Source organism: Oncorhynchus gorbuscha, linkage group LG13 (assembly GCF_021184085.1).
Source record: "Oncorhynchus gorbuscha isolate QuinsamMale2020 ecotype Even-year linkage group LG13, OgorEven_v1.0, whole genome shotgun sequence".
Classification (NCBI taxonomy): domain Eukaryota; kingdom Metazoa; phylum Chordata; class Actinopteri; order Salmoniformes; family Salmonidae; genus Oncorhynchus; species Oncorhynchus gorbuscha.
Genome location: NC_060185.1, coordinates 60,027,001 through 60,047,077, shown reverse-complemented (window position 1 = coordinate 60,047,077; position 20,077 = coordinate 60,027,001). Strand labels below are relative to the sequence as shown.

Sequence of the window (20,077 nt, the reverse complement as noted above, 5' to 3'; positions counted from 1 at the left end):
CCCAAAAAATGTATTGGGGGGGGCTAAAAGGGAGAATAGTTATGCCAGGTAGGAAACCTGTGCATACTCCCTGGCACCGTGTTATGCTATGGAGCGCACAGTGTTTCCAGTGCGGGTGCAGAGCCAGCTGCGACTTATACCAGCCCTTCCTATTGGCCCGGCTAGAGTGGGCATCGAGCCAGGTAAGCTTGGGCAGGCTCGGTGCTCAAGAGCTCCAGTGCGCCTGCACGGTCCGGTCTATCCAGAGCCACCTATACACACCAGTCCTCCGGTAGCAGCTCCCCGCACCAGGCTTCCTGTGCGTGTCCTCGCGCCAGTACCACCAGTTCCAGCACAACGCAATAGGCCTCCAGTGCGCCTCGCCTGTTCAGCACAGCCAGTGCTTTTCTCCCCTCCTGCGCTGCCGGAGTCTCCCGCTTGTTTAGCGCAACCAGAGCTGTTCTCTTCTCCTGCGCTATTGGAGTCTCCCGCCTGTTTAGCGCAGCCAGAGCCTTTCTCCTCTCCTGCGCTGCCGGAGTCTCCTGTCTGTCCAGCGCCACCAGTGCTCCCAGTCGGCCCAGCGCGTCCAGTGCGCCTCGCCTGTTCAGCGCAGCCAGAGCCTTTCTCCTCTCCTGCGCTGCCGGAGTCTCCTGTCTGCCCAGCGCCGCCAGTCGGCCCAGCGTCACCAGTCTGCCGGGATCCGCCAGAAGTGCCAGTCTGCCAGGATCCGCCAGAAGTGCCAGTCTACCAAGATCTTCTAGATCGGCCAGACAACCTTAATCATCCAGGTCCACCAGCCAGCCAGGATTTACCGGAGCCTACTACCTGCCTGAGCTTCCTCTCAGTACTGAGCTTCCTCTCAGCACTAGGCTCCCTTCTCTGTACTGGGCTCCCTCTCAGTACCGAGCTTCCTCTCAGTACCGAGCTTCCTCTCAGTACCGAGCTTCCTCTCAGTACCGGGCTTCCCCTCAGTACCGGGCTTCCCCTCAGTACCGGGCTTCCCCTCAGTACCGGGCTTCCCCTCAGTACCGGGCTGCTTCGGTCCCGGGCTGCCCCTCTGTCCCGGGCTGCCCCTCTGTCCCGGGCTGCCCCGCTGTCCCGAGTTGCCCCTCTATCCTGAGTTGCCCCTCTATCCCGAGTTGCCCCTCTATCCCGAGTTGCCCCTCTATCCCGAGTTGCCCCTCTATCCCGAGTTGCCCCTCTGTCCCGAGTTGCCCCTCTGTCCCGAGCTGCCCCTCTGTCCTGAGCTGCCCCTCTGTCCCGAGCTGCCCCTCTGTCCCGAGCTGCCCCTCTGTCCCGAGCTGCCCCTCTGTCCCGAGCTGCCCCTCTGTCACGAGCTGCCCCTCGGTCCCGAGCTGCCCCTCAGTTATGTGGGGATCAGGGTGAGGACTATTAGGCCATGGTCGGCGGAGAAGGTGGATTATCCTAGGACGCGTAGGGGAGGAACTAGGACATTTATGGAGTGGGGTCCACGTCCCGAGCCAGAACCGCCACCATGGACAGACGCCCACCCGGACCCTCCCTATGCTCTTGAGGTGCGTCCCGGAGTCCGCACCTTAGGGGGGGGGGGGGTTCTGTCACGCCTTGGTCATTGTTTCTTGTGTTTTTGTTATATGTTTGGGTAGGCCAGGGTGTGACATGGGTTTATATGTTGTATTTCGTATTAGGGTTTGTATTAATTGGGAGTGTGTATTATTAGGGGTGTGTCTAGTTAGGCTTGGCTGCCTGAGGCGATTCCTAATTGGAGTCAGCTGATTCTAGTTGTCTCGGATTGGGAACCGTATTTAGGTAGCCTGAGTGCGCGTTATATTTCGTGGGTGATTGTACCTGTCTTAGTGTTAGTCACCAGATAGGCTGTATTAGTTTCATTCGTTTGTTGTTTTCTTCTTCCGTTATTTCATGTACCGTATTAGCTTCATTAAAAGTCATGAGTAACCTACACGCTGCATTTCGGTCTGACTTTCTACAAACAACAGATGAAGATCATTACACATCCCAAATATTCCCTACATAGTGCACTACTTCTCACCATTTGGGACGTATGCAAATTTGAATCATATTTCTTCATACAGATGCAACAAAAGGGCAGGACACAGGACAAGACCATAGGCATACAATTATAAATCATTTTCCACTCTGTTAACTTGTTCTAGTCCTCTTTTCTCTAAAGACAGTTGACAAAGAGCCTATTCAGGTCACAGAGCTTCTGGCCCCCCATACGGCCACATGAAACGGCATAGCAGAGGAGATGTGACAAGGCTGTTTTCCTCTCTGCTAAGTGTGGCAAGCATGGTGGTTAAAACTAATGAACCGTGACTGAGATAATCAACCTCTTGTACATCGTCATGCCAGACACTAAAACTATCTACAGATGTAGGATTTTAATTTGAGCCAGTTTGCTACAGCAGGACAATAATCCTGCCGCAAGAGGAAATGTGAATTATTCTGTGGATTATAACTCATGGACATTTTTTTGTAGGGGTTGATAGATTTTTCATTAGGGCAATCAAGGACATTACAAACTTTAGAAGCCTTTTTAATAAACCTGGAACACACTACAAGTTTGCATTTCCTGCCGTGCAGTAAATTTTGAGCAATAAAAGAGTGATCAAATGAAGATCCTACATCTGTAGCTGTCTCACAGACAGACTGGTAGATAAGCATGGACAGAGTCTGTCAAACTAGATCTGATCCCTACTTTCTGTGAGAAGAATGTGACTGACTACGCAATTAGATATTTGTTGTGACAAGAGCACTTTGGCAATTGTGTCTAGAGAGAAAAATCGGAATACTGTAATATATATCTATACTGTATGTCAGTAATCTGCATCTGTATAACACAAATGACAAAAAACTGCTAAAGCTTTGGAAAGATGTAAATGTTAATGATGAGCATAATTCAAGGACCATAATAATTCAGAGGAACATCATTTGTAAGAAAATACCCTCATTATGAGTATTTAAACACTGAGCTAAACTAAATAGGCTAGGTCAATTGAAATGCCCGTCAACAATCACCACCTTCCGGAGACACCTGAAACCCCACCTCTTTAAGGAATACCTAGGATAGGATAAAGTAATCCTTCTCACCCCCCCCCTTAAAATATTTAGATGCACTATTGTAAAGTGGCTGTTCCACTGGATGTCATAAGGTGAATGCACCAATTTGTAAGTCGCTCTGGATAAGAGCGTCTGCTAAATGACTTAAATGTAAATGTATGTAAATGTAAACAATCCTATACAACATAATACATGTATTACCTCGCAATAATCAATCATTTATTTACCTTGTCCTGTTTGTGGCACAGCTTGTAATAGAAAGGAAATCTGTAAATGGCTTCCACCTGGGGCGGGATATCATTGCTCCTCATTTAAACTGTATTTGAATGTGACTCCCTTGAGTCCCAGTCGATAGAGGTCCTTTAGGGTGAAACTGAATTAGCACTGAAGCGGAAAAGATGATTTTTTTCATTATCCATTTTCTGTCTTGTATTGTTTTCTTCTTTTTTCCCCCCAGAAAGAATTACCAACTGAATTCAGACTATGTCCCGCTATTCCATTTCACACCAACTGTAAACTCAATGCACACGGTCAATTTGTTCACATTAGATACTGTACATGCACACCTCACATTGCTGATGTTTTGCCAAACATATCGGCACTTGTGTCAAAATACGCATCACCTCTACTGTAACCAATATAAATGAGAACGATGGTGATGGTGACGATGATGACTGACAATGATGTTGATGACCATTGCTCAGCGATATCATCCAGTTTCATAAGTAGCAGCAGTGAAAGCAGCAGCATGCAATAGAGCAGGGTTTTATGGTGGCACTATTGACAGAGGTAATATGTCAGTGGGTGGACTGTGTCGGTGATACATTCTTGTATCCCGTCTATGCTTGACATTCTTGTGAAATCACACCTATGATGACCACCGTCAAACAACCGTATGAATTGCCTTTCGACATTGCATGTTTGACATTGTGAATCACAAGAATTTAGCGACACTCTGAGGGGGGAAAAAAGCTTTTTTTTCCTAAGGGATAATACTTTTTGGTTCCAGGTAGAAAGAACCCTTTTGTGGTGAAAAAAGGTTTACACTTAGAACCTTTTCATGGTGAAAGGGTTCCACGTAGAGACTCATATTACTGAAAGGGTTCCAGTTATTTTCAGAGGTTTCTTCCATGGGCACAATTGAAGAACCCTTTACGGCTCAAAGGTAGCACCTTCTTTTCTAAGAGTTTACTTTACTAACCGAACAATGCAAGAAAGACCTTACCAATCCAAAGCTGCACCTGCACCTGTCTTTTTACAGGTACTATCCACATACATTCTGCCTCTATATCTGGCACTCAGTCTGCAGCTCAACATCACCTGTCTTGCCTACTAGTTACTAACACTAAATACTGTGTAATAATCGTACTACATACTATATAGAACATACTGTTTAGTAAAAATTAACGTAGTACATTTACAACAAAAAAACACATGACAAATTTGCACTTTCACATGTCAGATCGCGACACATTTTCACATGTGAGGGGAATAACATTTTTTCACCTCACGTAAATTGCGGTTTCACATGTTTAAAAAAAAATCACATATGAAAATAAAATGTGCAGGTTCACATGTAAGAAAGCCTATTGGGGGAAGGTCACGACCTGGCAGTGTGGTGCCAGGACAACAACCTCTCCCTCAACATCAGCAAGACAAAGGAGCTGATCGTGTACTACAGGAAACGGAGGGCCATGCACGCCCCCCATCCACATCTAGTGGAGCGGGTCGAGAGCATCAAGATCCTCGGTGTCCACATCACTAAGGAATTAACATGGTCCACACACACCAACATAGTCGTGAAGAAGTCACGACAATGTCTCTTTCCACTCACAAGGCTTAAAAGATTTGGCATGGGGCATCAGATCCTCAAAGAGTTCTACAGCTGCACCATCGAGAGCATCTTGAATGGCTGCGTCACCACTTGGTTTGGCAAATGCTCGGCATCCAGATGCGATACGAAGGGTAGTGCGTTCGACTCAGTACATCACTGGGGCCGAGCTCCCTGCCATCCAGGACCTTGATACCAGGCGATTTCAGAGGAAGGCCCTAAAACTTGTCAAAGATTCCAGCCACCCAAGTCATGGCCTGTTCTCTCTGCAACTGCACGGCAAGTGGTACCGATGCACCAAGTCTGGAACCAACAGGACCCTGAACATATTCAACCCCAAAGCCATAAGTTAACCAAATAGCTAAATAGTTAACCAAATAGCTAAATAGTTAACCAAATAGCTAAATAGTTAACCAAATAGCTAAATAGTTAACCAAATAGCTAAATAGTTAACCAAATAGCTAAATAGTTAACCAAATAGCTAAATAGTTAACCAAATAGCTAAATAGTTAACCAAATAGCTACCTGGAGTGGAGTATCTGCATTGACCCACCTACGCTGCTGCTACTGTTTATTATCTATTCTGTTGCCGAGTCATTTTATCCCTACCTACACTGTATTTCTCTACCTCAGTTAGCTCGCACCTCTGCACATCAACTCGGTACTGGTACCATGTGTATATAGTCAACTTATCGTTACTCATTGTGTATTTATTCTTTGAGTTATAATTCTTGCTATAATTGCTCTATTTTTCTCTCTGCGTTGTTGGGGCCTGTATGTAAGCATTTCACTGTTAGTCTACACCTATTGTTTATGACGCATGTGACAAATAACATTTGATTTGATTTAGAGCTAGTGAGTCATTTTCTCCTAGAGATGGGCCAGATATGCCATGTCTAAGACAAGGGATACCTTTCTGTTGCTTGGATATGTCTTCACCTTGGCAAAGGGCAGGCAGAGGAAAAATAGCATCTTCCATTTGTCCTTTTAAAATTGGATAATGTGGTGAGTGGTTGCCTCGATCAAAAAGTTCAAGTATATAATGAAATGGAACCTGAACTGGGTGTGTTGTCCCCACTGACCTGTCCTAGACTGTGGAACTCAGACTCCTGACTGACTCTACATGTACCTGTCCTCTAACGACAGACCGTATTATATTAAAAGACTCAGAGATGTTATCTGGCTAAAATAAACCCTTTCTCTTTGGCTCTTCACAAACCTGCTAATGGACTAGTAACTACTACTAGCATTGGACTAGTAACCGAAAGGTTGCAAGTTCATAATCCCGAGCTGACAAGGTACAGATCTGTCATTCTGCCCCTGAACAGGCAGTTAACCCACTGTTCATAGGTCGTCATTGAAAATAAGAATGTGTTCTTAACTGACTTGCCTAGTTAAATAAATAAAATAAAAAGATTTCTGCAGTTTGACAGGGTTTTCATCCCCCCAGGGCCAGGAGATTTTGTCATTTTTAAAACCATGAGACCTGATTTGGAAAGACTGGTCCCATCATCGCCCTTATAAAACCTTTTTACAACTAATGAATCACTCTCATACCTTATAGGGTCCAGAGGTTTCCTGGTTAGGTTGACGGATAGGGAAAAACTCAGGGCACAAATCATAAAGATGGCGCAGCTGTAATGGAATGTATCTGCTCTTTTGTATTTCCAGCTAAGTCCCCTCCTGTTCCCTGATTAAGTGGTGATGACTAGTCCACTCTACTACCATTGTCAACTCTGTCCTGACATAAACTGAAGCCACGTCTCATGTGCCCACTCATCCACTGGCACATTGAATGTTTCCTCTCCAAGCACTTTGAGTACCCCTATCTATTTTCTTTCAATACTCTATGTAGAGTCAATCACATACACAAACACGACTACATTATTACACATCGATGATTTTATTCCTTGCTTGGACTAACTCATTCTTAGCTCTTTGGTCTTACTGTGTAGTGTGTTATGTTATTGTTTTTTGTCTTCCCAGACAAATCCTGTCCTGCACTGCAGTCAAGCCTCTGAACATCTGATCTTACGCCTCATGCCCTCATTCAATCACTGCTGTGATCCCTTCCAAACACTGTAAGTAGCCCTCTCATTCCCATTCCTCATATTGTACTACAAATGTCTTTATTAAATGCTTTAGGTGATACTGACCCACCATTGAAACCCTGATAAGGGGGTGGATTACACTGAGAAAAGTGCGTTCTTTTTTGTTTTCTGTTGTCACTGGCTCCCCAACATGGAGGACCGTGCTCTCTGTTTAGTTCAAAGTCAAGTTGTCAGCCACCAACAAAGTATAATACTTCTACATCTAGGAAAGGAGTGCTTTTTTTGATAATGTGCACTTGCTCATTAGTTAGTTAGCTTGCTAACTGAGCCAGGCAGTCACACACACTTCATATGAAACAAATGGGGATTATAAGTGCAGCAAAATGCACACAACACTAACTTTTTGAGGATCTGGGGACCCATGACAAATCTTTTGTCTCCTGATGGGGAAAAGGTGTTGTTGTGCCCTCTTCACAACTGTTTTGTTGTGTTTGGACCATGATAGTTTGTTGGTGATGTGGACACCAAGGAACTTGAAACTCTCAACCCGCTCCACTACAGCCAAGTCTATGTTAATGGGGGCCTGTTCCGCCCACCTTTTCCTGTAGTCCACGATGAGCTCCTTTGTCTTGCTCACATTGAGGGATAAGTTGTTGTCCTGGCACCACACTGCCAGGTCTCTGACCTCCCTATGGGCTGTCTCATCATTGTCGGTGATCAAGCCTACCACTGTTGTGTCATCAGTAAACTTGGTGTTGGAAGTCTTGTTTGGCCACGCAGTCGTGGGTGAATAGTGAGTACAGGATGGGACTAAGCCAGCACCCCTGTGGGGCCCCAGTGTTGAGGATCAGCGTGGCAGACGTGTTTTTGCCTACCCATAGCAACTTGGTTGTAGTTTCTGTGCCAACATGGTGACATTTTTAACACGGGTCATCAGAATGTGTTGTTAGATGTCAGTTATATGATTACAACTTGATTCATGTTTGAAGTGTGGTTTTATGATTAATTACTAAAAAGGCCCGTGTTTAAAGACACCTATTTTTTTATATTTCTAAATAGATAATGTACAGCATATTTGTTCAGCCCGCATCTCACCACTCAGATTATATTTTGGCCCATCAAGCTCAAAGGTTTGAGCAGTCATAAACTACACATAAAATTAGAATGGCGTTGCATGATTTATAAGTAATAAACCTAGATGGCATACTATTATTTGGCAGCAGTCCAATATAATGCAATCATGTGCCTCTGGTGATACTCTTCTTTTTTCATATCAATCCAGCACATGAGAAACTCTGTCACATTGCAAGAGTTATTGACTCTGAACCGGACTTTTGTTTACAAAGAACTGTGTTTGACCTCTACACAGCGTCATTCAGATGACCCATACATGAACTCCCACTCTAATGGCAATAGAGGTAGGCGACAGAGCAAGCTCACCGCATTCAACTCATTGGCTGGATCTTAGTAATAAAATATGATATGACAGGATGAGACTTCATAAGCATACAGTTCTTAGTTCAAATCACATTTTATTGGTCACATACACATGGTTAGCAGATGTTAATGTGAGTGTAGCGAAATGTTTGTGCTTCTTGTGCCGACAGAGCAGTAATATCTAACAAGTAATCTCACAAATTCACAATGACTACCCATTACACACAAATGTAAAGGGATGAATAAGAATATGTACATATGGATGAGCGATGGCCGTGTAACATAGGCAAGATGCAGTAGATGGTATCGAATACTGTATATACATATGAAAAGAGTAATGTAGGATATGTAGACATTATTAAAGTAGAGTTATTTAAAGTGACTTGTGATACCTTTATTAAATCCATTTACTAAATGTATTAAAGTGGCAAGAGATTTGAGTCTGTATGTTGGCAGCATCTACTCAATGATAGCGTTGTGAAAAGGCAGTGGCTTGGGTGGTTGTTGTCCTTGATCTTTTTGGCCTCCTGTGACATCGGGTGCTGTAAGTGTTCTGGAGGGCAGTTAGTTTGCCCCCAGTGATGCGTTGTGCAGACCGCACTACCCTCTGGAGAGCTTTGCGGTTGTGGGCGGAGCAGTTGCCGTACCAGGTGGTGAGACAGCCCGACAGGATGCGCTAGATTGTGCATCTGTGCATCTGAAAAAGTTGAGTGTTTTAGGTGACAAGCCAAATTTCTTCAGCCTCCTGAGGTTGAAGAGATGCTGTTAGGCTACGCAGTTGCGCCTTCATCACCACACTGTCTGTGTGGGTGGACCTTTTCAGTTTGTCCGTAATGTGTACGCCGAGGAACTTAACTTTCCACCTTCTCCACTACTTTCCCATCGATGTGGATGGGGGGGGGGGGGTGCTCCCTCTGCTGTTTCCTGAAGTCCACGATCATCTCCTTTTTGTCGACGTTGAGTGAGAGGTTATTTTCCTGACACCACACCCCAAGGGCTCTCACCTCCCTGTAGGCCGTCTCGTCATCCCTGTTGAGGAAATGAAACACTGGGTTTCCTTTACTGATGTCCTGTGTTTGTATCTTTCACAATCATTGTCTCATATACTGCATGTACAGTGTGGAGTCTCCTACCCGGAAACCACAAGACAAATAAACTACCATAAACTGTTATGACCCCGTGCAGCTTACTCATGAATTGCACAAGAAATGCAGGGTTCAAAAAGTGGTCTTCGGCTGTCCCCATAGCAGAATTATTTTAGGTTCCATGTAGAACACTGTGTAAAATGAAACTCAAAAGGGTTCTATCTGGAGTCAAAAAGGCTTTTTCAAAGGGTTATCCTATGGGAACAGTCAAATAACCCTTTTAGGTACTAGATGGCACATTTGTTTCTAGGAGTCTGCCTATAGAATTACTAGAAAACAGTTAAGAGTACTACTATGTACAGATGTCAGATTTGGATATTACACATTTCATTGCAGTAGGAAAATTGTGCAGCAAGGATATCTCAAAATGGAAACATGAATAACAGGTAAACAAGTAACGGAATCGAGCTCCTCAGTACCTGAATTATGAATGAAGTTAACACCGACCAGAATAATTATCCTACGGGATGGGGTCCTCCTCTTGCATGTTGCTTGGTTTGCTGCTCCATTGTTGTGGACATGACAAGTTTGCATGCATGATAACATACAGGCTACAATTTTCATTTACAGCTAAATCAGCTATTTTACTGACTGTTTAAGAAGTGGTGTTTCATTGCGAAGCTAATATTGCATTAGAGATGCTGTATTTTTCGAGTGAGTAGGCTTGCATTGTGATACAGTCATACAAATATGACACCCGTGCATATGATTAAATTATATGTTCAAGTTAACATGGTTTCATATTCGTTAATAATATTGAAAGGTGATACGATGCAATCTACTGTAACTAGATTAGACTGCCTAGGCTACTTCTTCCTAATGTAAGCTAAATGCAATGGATACAAAATAAATACATACATGTGATGAAGGATAACATGTCCAATATAATTATATGCAGTAAATGCATATCATATATACGTCAAAATGTTGGGCACACCTACTCGCTCCATGATTTTCCTGATTGACTGACCTTCATGTCTTATTTGAGACAGGAGTTTACAGTTGTTTTTTTCAGCCCTTCACTAACACCTAATTGGGGTCTAAATTGAATCCCCTGGGACAGATATAATATTTCAGAATGAGCTTTATGAATTACAATGTCCTGACAAATCTGCATGACAAATAATATCATGGGTGAATCTATTTCTAACATTGTGAGGTTGGCACACTCCTAAATAATATCCTGGGATATGTTGATTATCCTGTTGGCTGGGAGGTTCACAACAAGTTCCTTACATCTGCAGGGTGGAATATCATTCAACCTGGAGTAAGTAAAAACAAAGGGGAAGACATTAGCCTCACTGCTCAAATTGTTGCTGAAGCCACAACTGCCTTTAAATGTGCAATCGTTTTATTAATAGTTTTGCATATTTTTAGGCTTGATTAAGTTGTTTACAGCAAGAGTAGAATAACAGCTTCTAATTTTAACCAGTAAAACCAACCCCAATGGTGCAACACAATAGGGGAAGGGAAAGTAGCAAGATAAAGTAAGCTAACGTTAGCATGCAGTGTCTGTTTACCTAGTTAGCAAAACAGACTCAACAGAATGCATAATAACTTGGCTGGTGAGCAAGCCTAGAATGAACAGAACACAGCTGGCTGAATTTCCTACGTTTTTCATCAGAAGTTGTTCAAATCTCTTACTTCTAAAACGAGTCATGCAGGACTGTTTTTCTCCTGCCAAGCCAATACAATGGAGTGAAACGTGATCAGGTGCCACTTTAGTCTCTGGAAACAAATGGGAAGAAACTATTTTTTTTTAAACTCTGAGTCTTCACAATTGACACATTGCTAAATATACGATTAGTTAGTTTAGGTCATCTCTAAACAGCCGATTAGCAGGATGAGATCGCCTTTTGGCTAGCTATCGTGTCCGATGTATTAGCTAGCTTGGCAATGGGCTGATAATCGGTTACTTAACATTTTAATTCACAATTGATATGAAAGTAATTTCTTGAAAATGTTATCATTTGGTGAATAAATAAATGTTATACTTACATTTTGTGGATTTCTGAAAAATGTTCTCCCAAGTGGGGACTTCTGTCCGTCGTCAATTATTTTTGCTGCGCTGCAAGGTGTTATGTAATAGCCTCTCGGCGATGGCTACATGGGATTGGGACATGCCAATTTGGAAGACTTGCCTGGAAATTCTGCCTCAAAAGGTATCAACCTTATTATTGCCAGCTGGTCTTGTTAAACCACCGATACGTGCTCAATTAACCTGCACAGCTGATCTTAATTGCACCCATTATTGGTCACCTCATTTACAGCTCCCTGAAAGATGCTATGTTCGCCCTCTGGTTGGTGTTGTCATCGCAACAACGTAGTCCTTTTTGAACAGACTAAGGGTGATTTATATATATATCATTCCGTACAAAAGAAATAAACTATTTCCTCGTTTACCATGCCAAATCTACCTTGGCAATTTACCCGATACTTTGTATGAATGGAAACTAATGTTTTGTGTAGCCTACTGACTGTTATTTTATTTGTTTCTTATTTATGTTATCCAAAAGTGTCTGGTATGATAATTTCCTTTCAGTACCGGGTGTAAAATAACCGTGGACTGACCATATGAAACGTGTAACTACTTGAAGTCAATTGGGGGACTGAGTTATTTGTGCCAGAAGTGCATGGGCCAGAATGTGGCGGTTGGCCTAACGTAAACTCACGCCATTCTGTACAAATGTGCGAGGCTACAAAGAAAAATAATGGGACTGTGTTGACTTTAAAATCAGGGGTGTGAACTACTTTTATACTCAAGCATTGCTCGACATGGTAATGGCTCTATAGTATTGGAGAAAAGATGAAAAAACGGACCCTCCGTTACATCGTGACGTGTCATGTCGTAACCTACAGCACGCATAAAGCAACTATTTCTGTCTTACAATCTCTCTCCACCAGGTGTAGCACTTCTCTCATCGTTTAAAAACAATAAATGGACAGTGACGCGGGTAAGAGGGGGATACCTAGTCATTTTTTCCGTCATCATTGCATGCGATCATCATTCTCAAAGCCGCTATTTACTTCTAAGATGAGTTTAGCACCGCCCTAAAAAAACGATTCAAATTCGACACAAACCTTCAAATAGGTATGTAATGACACATTATATAAACGCTATGTAGTGTTTTATTTACATTTTAGAGGCGATAAGGTGATAAATTGGACAGATTGAGTGAAAAAAAGCAATTTTCCCACACAACTTCTCTCCTTCTCACTATCAAGCATTAGTTTCGCTTCTCCACGCGCCATTTTTTTTAAAGACCCAACGGAGCTCATTGCCTTGTTGAAATATGCAGAAACGGGCAGCGTTTAGGTCATGTAATAGATTCTGTTGGAAAGGGGAGAAATTGTGCTTTACAATGGTATTGACATTACAGTTGACCTTGAAGTATTACATTTTCGGGGCGCTAAAATAAGGTTAATTGTACGGACCAAGGCGATGTACCAAAAGTAAGTGAGTTTACATTATATGTGCATGCTGATTGTAGCAGCCCTAACCACTAGACCACCCCAAGCCACAATTTAACAACATTTTTAGTTCATTAGTCATCTTAGGATATACTAAACACTTGTGTGGCTCTCTTGTCTCTCTTGTTTTATTAAGCTATATAAAACAATGGATGTTGATGTGTATGGCTGCAATTTCAGATACATTTTTGTACATTTGAATGTTACAGTAATAGGACCTAGGCTTTGCATTTGAGTGAGCGAGAGAGAACATCATTTTGATAGAAAGCCATCCCAATGTGCACACATGGAGAGAAAGAGAACTGCTCATTTTCAGCAAGTGATGAGGCTCATTTGAATTTCCTGATGCATCTGGACAATTCTCTACAACAAAAGTGTGATTATGAAGTTACGTTAAGATCCGTCATCTGTATATGAACAATTCAGCAATATGTTGTCCTAATGTGTGTCCTAACTTCAACAAAGAAAATGAATTAAATTAATTCTAATTATTTCCGAGGTACACTTAATGTCAGTGGATACAATGAAAAAGCTGACAAAGAAAACATTGTGTCCTCCAGAAATAATCAAGACAGTTAGTACAGTATTAGCAGGACATACTGCCAGGAGATAGAGATAATGTATCAGCAAGCAATTATCCACCCCTAATCTTTTACATTTATTATCTTACAAATAATCCCACCCCCGGGTGTGGCAACCCGACCTGTTAAATCTCAATCATCTGCACACAGGGAAGTCACAGTGCTGGTAAGACTGGCACTAGTGTGTGGCTCTGCCCACAATATCATTCAAGGTCACTGAGAAATACAGTAAGACTTTATCGCACAGCTGCAGACCAGTGAGGCTGTATCAAAGCACTCTGGAATGAAGGACATTATGAGGACATTACTCAACTTGTATTCGGGGAAGATTTTTTCTTTAATGAGTCGGACGCAAAGGATTTACTTCAGACACCTGACAAGGCCCTCATCCCCATAATTCGCAGGAGAAAGAGACAGAGATATCTGGGACGTAAGTCGGGGGTGCCTTGTAAGGATCCGATGGCGAGTAGGTAATCTGCCTTTACCATCGGAACTATTAGCCAACATACAATCATTGGATAATAAAATAGACGAACTATCATGTATATTCTACCAACGGGACATTAAAAACTGTAATATCTTATGTTTCACCGAGTCGTGGCTGAACGACGACATGAATAGCATACAGCTGGTTAGTTTTAAGCTGTATCGGCAGGATAGGATAGCCGCCTCTGGTAAAGACAAGGGGTGGAGGTCTATATATATTTGTAAACAACAGCTGATGCACAAAATCTAATGAAGTCTTGAGGTCTTGCTCGCCTAATGCAGATTATCTCATGATAAACTGTAGACCACACTATTTACCAAGAGAGTTTTCATCTATATTCTTCGTAGCCGTCTATTTACCACCACAAACCAATGCTGGCACTAAGACCGCAATCAATGAGCTTTATACGGCCATAAGCAAACAGGAAAATATTGATCCAGAGGAGGCGCTCCTAGTGGCCGGGGACTTTAATGCAAGCAACCTTAAATTGGTTTTCTACCAGCATGTTAAATGTGCAACCAGAGGTAAAAAAACCCGAGACCACCTTTACTCCAAACACAGAGACGCATACAATGCTCTCCCTCGCCCTCCATTTGTCAAATCTGACCATAATGCTATCCTCCTGATTCCTGCTTGCAAGCAAAAACTAAAGCAGGAAGCACCAGTAACTCAGTGAATAAAATTTGGTCAGATGAAGCAGATGCTAAGCTACAGGACTGTTTTGCTAGCACAGACTGGAAAATGTTCTGTTATTGATGAGTCCACCACACCAGTCACTGGCATCATCAATAAGTGCATCGATAATGTCATCCCCACAGTGACTGTATGTACATACCCCAAACAGAAGCCATGGATTACAGGCAACATCTGCACTGAGCTAAAGGGTAGAGCTGCCGCTTTCAGGAAGCGGGACTCTAACCCGGAAGCTTATAAGAAATTCCGCTATGCCCTCCGTAGAACCATCAAACAGGCAAAGTGTCAATACAGGACTAAGATTGATGCATGAGAGCATCAGCTGTTCTGGACAACTGTGTTGTCACGCTCTCCGTAGCCGATGTGAGTAAAACCTTTAAACAGGTCAACCTGTAATACCAACATATTTCAAGCAGACTTCTATAGTCCCTGTGCCCAAAAATGCTAAAGTAACCTGCCTAAATGACTACTGACCCGTAGCACTCACGTCTGTAGCCATGAAGTGCTTTGAAAGTCTGGTCACGGCTCACATCAACACCATTATCCCAGATACCCTAGACCCACTCAATTTGCACACCATCCCAACAGATCCACAGATGATGAAATCTCTATTGCACTCCACACTGCCCTTTCCCACCTGGACAAAAGGAACACCTATGTGAGAATGCTAAAAGGAGGGCCGAGCACGCACCCATCCCATCGACGGGGCTATAGTGGAGCCGGTTGAGAGCTTCAAGTTATATATATATATAATAATAATATAATAATATATGCCATTTAGCAGACGCTTTTATCCAAAGCGACTTACAGTCATGTGTGCATACATTCTACGTATGGGTGGTCCCGGGAATCGAACCCACTACCCTGGCGTTACAAGCGCCATGCTCTACCAACTGAGCTACAGAAGTTCACATCACCAACAAACTATTATGGTTCAAACACACCAAGACAGTCGTGAAGAGGGCACGACAAAGCCTATTCCCCCTCAGGAGACTGAAAAGATTTGGCATGGGTCCTCAGATCCTAAAAAAGTTATACAGCTGCACCATCGAGAGCATCCTGGTTGCATCACCGCCTGGTATAGCATCTGGCCTCCCACCACAAGCCACTACAGAGGGTAGTGCGTACGGCCCAAGCTTCCTGCCACCCAGGACCTCTATACCAAGCGGTGTCAGAGGAAGGCCCTAACAATTGTCAAAGACTCCAGCCACCCTAGTCATAGACTGTTCTCTCTTCTACCGCATGGCAAGCGGTACTGGAGCGCCAAGTCTAAGTCCAAAAGGCTTCTTAACAGCTTCTACCCCCCAAACCAAAAGACTCCTGAACAGCTAATCAGATGACTACCCAGACTATTTGCATCGCCCCCCCCCTCCTTCCTCTCCCCTCTTATACGCTGCTGCTACTCTCTGTTAATTATTTATGCATAGTACATTTACATTTACATTTAAGTCATTTAGCAGACGCTCTTATCCAGAGCGACTTACAAATTGGTGCATTCACCTTATGACATCCAGTGGAACAGCCACTTTACAATAGTGCATCTAAATATTTTAAGGGGGGGAAGGGGGTGAGAAGGATTATTTTATCCTATCCTAAGTATTCCTTAAAGAGGTGGGGTTTCAGGTGTCTCCGGAAGGTGGTGATTGACTCCGCTGTCCTGGCGTCGTGAGGAAGTTTGTTCCACCATTGGGGAGCCAGAGCAGCGAACAGTTTTGACTGGGCTGAGCGGGAACTGTACTTCCTCAGTGGTAGGGAGGCGAGCAGGCCAGAGGTGGATGAACGTCACAGATAGTCACTTTAACTCTACCTACATGTACATATTACCTCAATTACCTCAACTAACCGGTGCCCCCCGTTCATTGACTCTGTACCAGTACCCCCCTGTATGTAGCCACGCTATTGTTTACTACTGCTCTTTAATCATTTGTTATTTCGATTTCAGATTTTTTACTTATTTTAACACTTAACATTTTAACACTTAACACGTAATTTTATTAAAACTGCATCGTTGGTTAAGGGCTTGTAAATAAGCATTTCACTGTAAGGTGTGTTGTATTCAGCCCATGTGACAAATAACATTTAGTTTGATTTGTATTCTCAACCTTAAGTGTAATACTATTCCCATAATCTCCATAATCTCCATTCTGTTCCCTTTCAATTGGTACCATGGTTATGCACGTACTTTTCATATTCCTTCTGTAAGAAACATTTGAATTTAGCCCATATAGGACATTCCCACGAGTGTAAAGGGTTAGTTGTGACAGGAAAGATTATGAATTTCAGCAAAGTCATCAGTCAGAGTTCACATTTTTTCATAGCACTGGCTTCTTGTACTGCCAAATGTCTTACGTGGGTACAATTTTTCATGTATAACCCGTCACCGGAAAAGTAAGTCACTCTCTGTAAAGAAACATTGGAGTAGAACGGGAGTGAAGTTATATGTGAGGGCATCTGATATCACTGACAGATGTGATAAATCACGCTAGAAGACATTAATTTAAAAAAAAATCTGTCCAAACAATGTCTAATGGAAAACTCAGCCTTTCTCTGCCTCTGCTTTTTCTCTCCTGCTTGAGCTGATAATTATTTGCCAGTCCATCCCTGGGATTTTTTTATTTTTATCAATGGAGATTTTGACAGCTTTGTTAGGCGCATTACTATAGGGATTCAACACCACGGGCTGGACACATGCCTGGATGTTTCATAGTTTTTCATTCGGCAATAGGTTTCAATCGAAGTCAGCTTATCAGGACCACATTGGCATGAGCTGAATTATAATACACTCATTGTCCACGAAAGCAGTCTCTAAAGCTTTGCTCCAAAAACCAACAATCACGCATAGGAGGGGGGGGGGGGTTAGATTCTCAGGAGTTTTATGGCTTGGGGGTAGTGGGTCTATATGTAAGGAGAGCTCTTGTCATAAAATCTCATGTTCTGTATGATGCTATTTCAAGGATATTTCTATAGAAACGGATCCTCCTGATAGGAAGCCTGTCACAGGCTATCAAATGAGGGAGAACGTTGAGAAGGTAAGCAGGGAGCAGGGAAAGATGATGCCAGGGTAGGAAGCCTCTGGTTCCTGCAAAGCTGACCACAGGCATCCTTCCCCATGGATTCAGGGACATTAGCCTTCCAATACCATCACCATCCCTCACTCTGCCTTACGTGTATACTGTATGACACCTAACAGCTACTACACGTGCCAACACTTCATTTAATTAAAGAATCATGAATAATATCCAATGTGCATATTTCACATTGTATCCTGTATGTGTATCCTTTTCATTATGATGCTATCAAGGACTTTTTCAGTATGTCTATCTACTTGGCTCAGACAGGTATTCCATTGATAATTCCATTCCACTGACTACCATATCCTTTTCAAGAGCACACGCGGTCATGCAGTGTACTGTTCTTACCTCTCACTGCCGCTGATTTCTACTTCCTCCATCACAGGCATCGGGCCCCCGGAACATAGATTCATGTCCCCATAAATGCAGAAACTCCCTACGAGACAAGGAGAAATAGAGGTTACTCAGATAGGGCAGTTAGGATTTATGGTGACCTTACAGATAGATATGCCCTGGAAGTTACTCCCTATCCCTAATTTTGTAAGGCTGTCAACAGAAATGTATTTTGAACATCTGCACATATTTGGGGGGGGGAAGATTTCAAAAGCTAAGCACGTATTTAACCTATGATTGAGAGGACTAAGGAGACAAAAAAAGTATTATTTAATTGTTGAGCATAACAGAAAATATGCCTGGAATTACTCTACATACCAATAACAAATGCACTAAGAGGTTGTGAATTAAATCATTACATGTAACAACAACATTACACAAAGAATATAGCATTGGATGTAATGACTGTAATTAAAATGAAGTGCATGCAAGAATAGTGTAACTGATACTTATTATGCTTTAACTTGCCATAGTCATATAGGCTATTGGTTGCATTTCTTGTTAGGTCACATAATCCCATTTTCTTCAAGAAATTCATTGCGTTCACACCTCCTTTTGGGATACATTAATACAAAATGGCTGCCACATGGTCTATGCAGCAGACCTGAAACACTCCCAGGCAGGAGGAAGTGGTTAAAGCTGCAGAGATGACAATTGGGGTTCTGACTGCTGAAAATATGTGAATGAAAAGTGTCGTGTTACACCTTTAGTGAGGTAAACAGCTGAACGTGTACATGTATATGTACCTTCACTTGATATGTTTCCCATGTATTCCAATTTCAGAAATTGCCTTTTGGGAAATGGACAAGGGAAATCTACAGATGACTTGTCGGCAGTGTTCCACATTTGCATTGACCGTGACTGCATCTGGCCAATTGGGCCTTGTCCTGTACAGTGAGCAATATTGTATGAATCTCTATGGACTTTGAATGTGTTTTTATAATATGAACATCTTCATAATACAAGGTAGTTACAGTGCCTTCAGAAATTATTCACAACCCTTGACTTTTTCCACATGTTGTGTTACAGCCTGAATTTAAAATGGATTAAATTGATGTTTTGTGTCACTGGCCTACGCCCAATACCCCCTAACGTCAAAGTGGAATTATACAGTATTTTATACATGTTTACAAACTAATACCATTTTTAAAGCTGAAATGTATTGAGTCAATAAGTATTTAACCCCTTTGCTATGGCAAGCCAAAATAAGTTCAGGAGTACACATGTGCTTAACAAGTCACATAATAAGTTGAATGGACTAACACTGTATGCAATAATAGTGTTAACCATGATTTGTCAATGACTACCTCATCTCTGTGCTGCAATACACACAGTCACTACAAAGATCCAGTTTTGACTTAAATCGTCTGGAAAATCTATCGCAAGACATGAAAATGGCTGTCTAGCAATGATCAACAACCAATTTGACAGAGCTTGAAGAATTTAAAAAGAATCATGTGCAAATATTGTACTATGCAGGTGTGCAAAGCTCTTAGAGACTTAACTAGAAAGACTCACCGCTGTAATCACTGCCAAAAGTGCTTCTACAAAGTACTGACTCAGGGGTGTGAATACTTCAATTTGATATCTCTGTATTTCATTTTGAATACAAGTAAAAATGTACTCCATTTTGAATTCAGGCTGTAACACAACAAAATGTGGAATAAATCAAGGGGTGTGAATACTTTCTGAAGGCGCTGTACATAATATATTATTATCTCCAGAGCAATAAGGTACTGTACTGTGTGTATGTGTCATTTATCTCAAGTTCATGTAATAATAAGCAGTTTGATTACGGAAAACATTATGCAAATAGTATTTACGGAGATTAATTATGCTGTAGTTTACATTCTGGCTGTTTGGTGCTATTGCAATTCC

The 20,077-nt window shown here is 42.4% G+C and overlaps 1 protein-coding gene and 1 long non-coding RNA gene across 6 annotated transcripts in view; both read right to left on the bottom strand.

Moving 5' to 3' along the window:
* LOC123993226 (5-hydroxytryptamine receptor 4-like) overlaps nucleotides 1-20,077 on the bottom strand; it is a 147,780-nt gene that overhangs the window by 91,306 nt on the left and 36,397 nt on the right. For all 5 annotated transcript variants that reach the window (XR_006831400.1, XM_046295132.1, XM_046295133.1 and 2 more), the window contains exon 2: nucleotides 18,155-18,242. Coding sequence is in view for 4 of the 5 variants with exons in the window: in XM_046295132.1 (XP_046151088.1) it covers nucleotides 18,155-18,219 (65 nt within the window). In the remaining variant the exon portion in view is untranslated. The remainder of the gene's footprint in view (nucleotides 1-18,154; nucleotides 18,243-20,077) is intronic.
* LOC123993227 lies at nucleotides 10,573-13,215 on the bottom strand. The gene is made up of 3 exons (XR_006831401.1): nucleotides 11,502-13,215; nucleotides 11,148-11,231; nucleotides 10,573-10,765 (listed from the first exon to the last, which is right to left on the bottom strand). It is a non-coding gene; the product is annotated as an uncharacterized LOC123993227 (long non-coding RNA).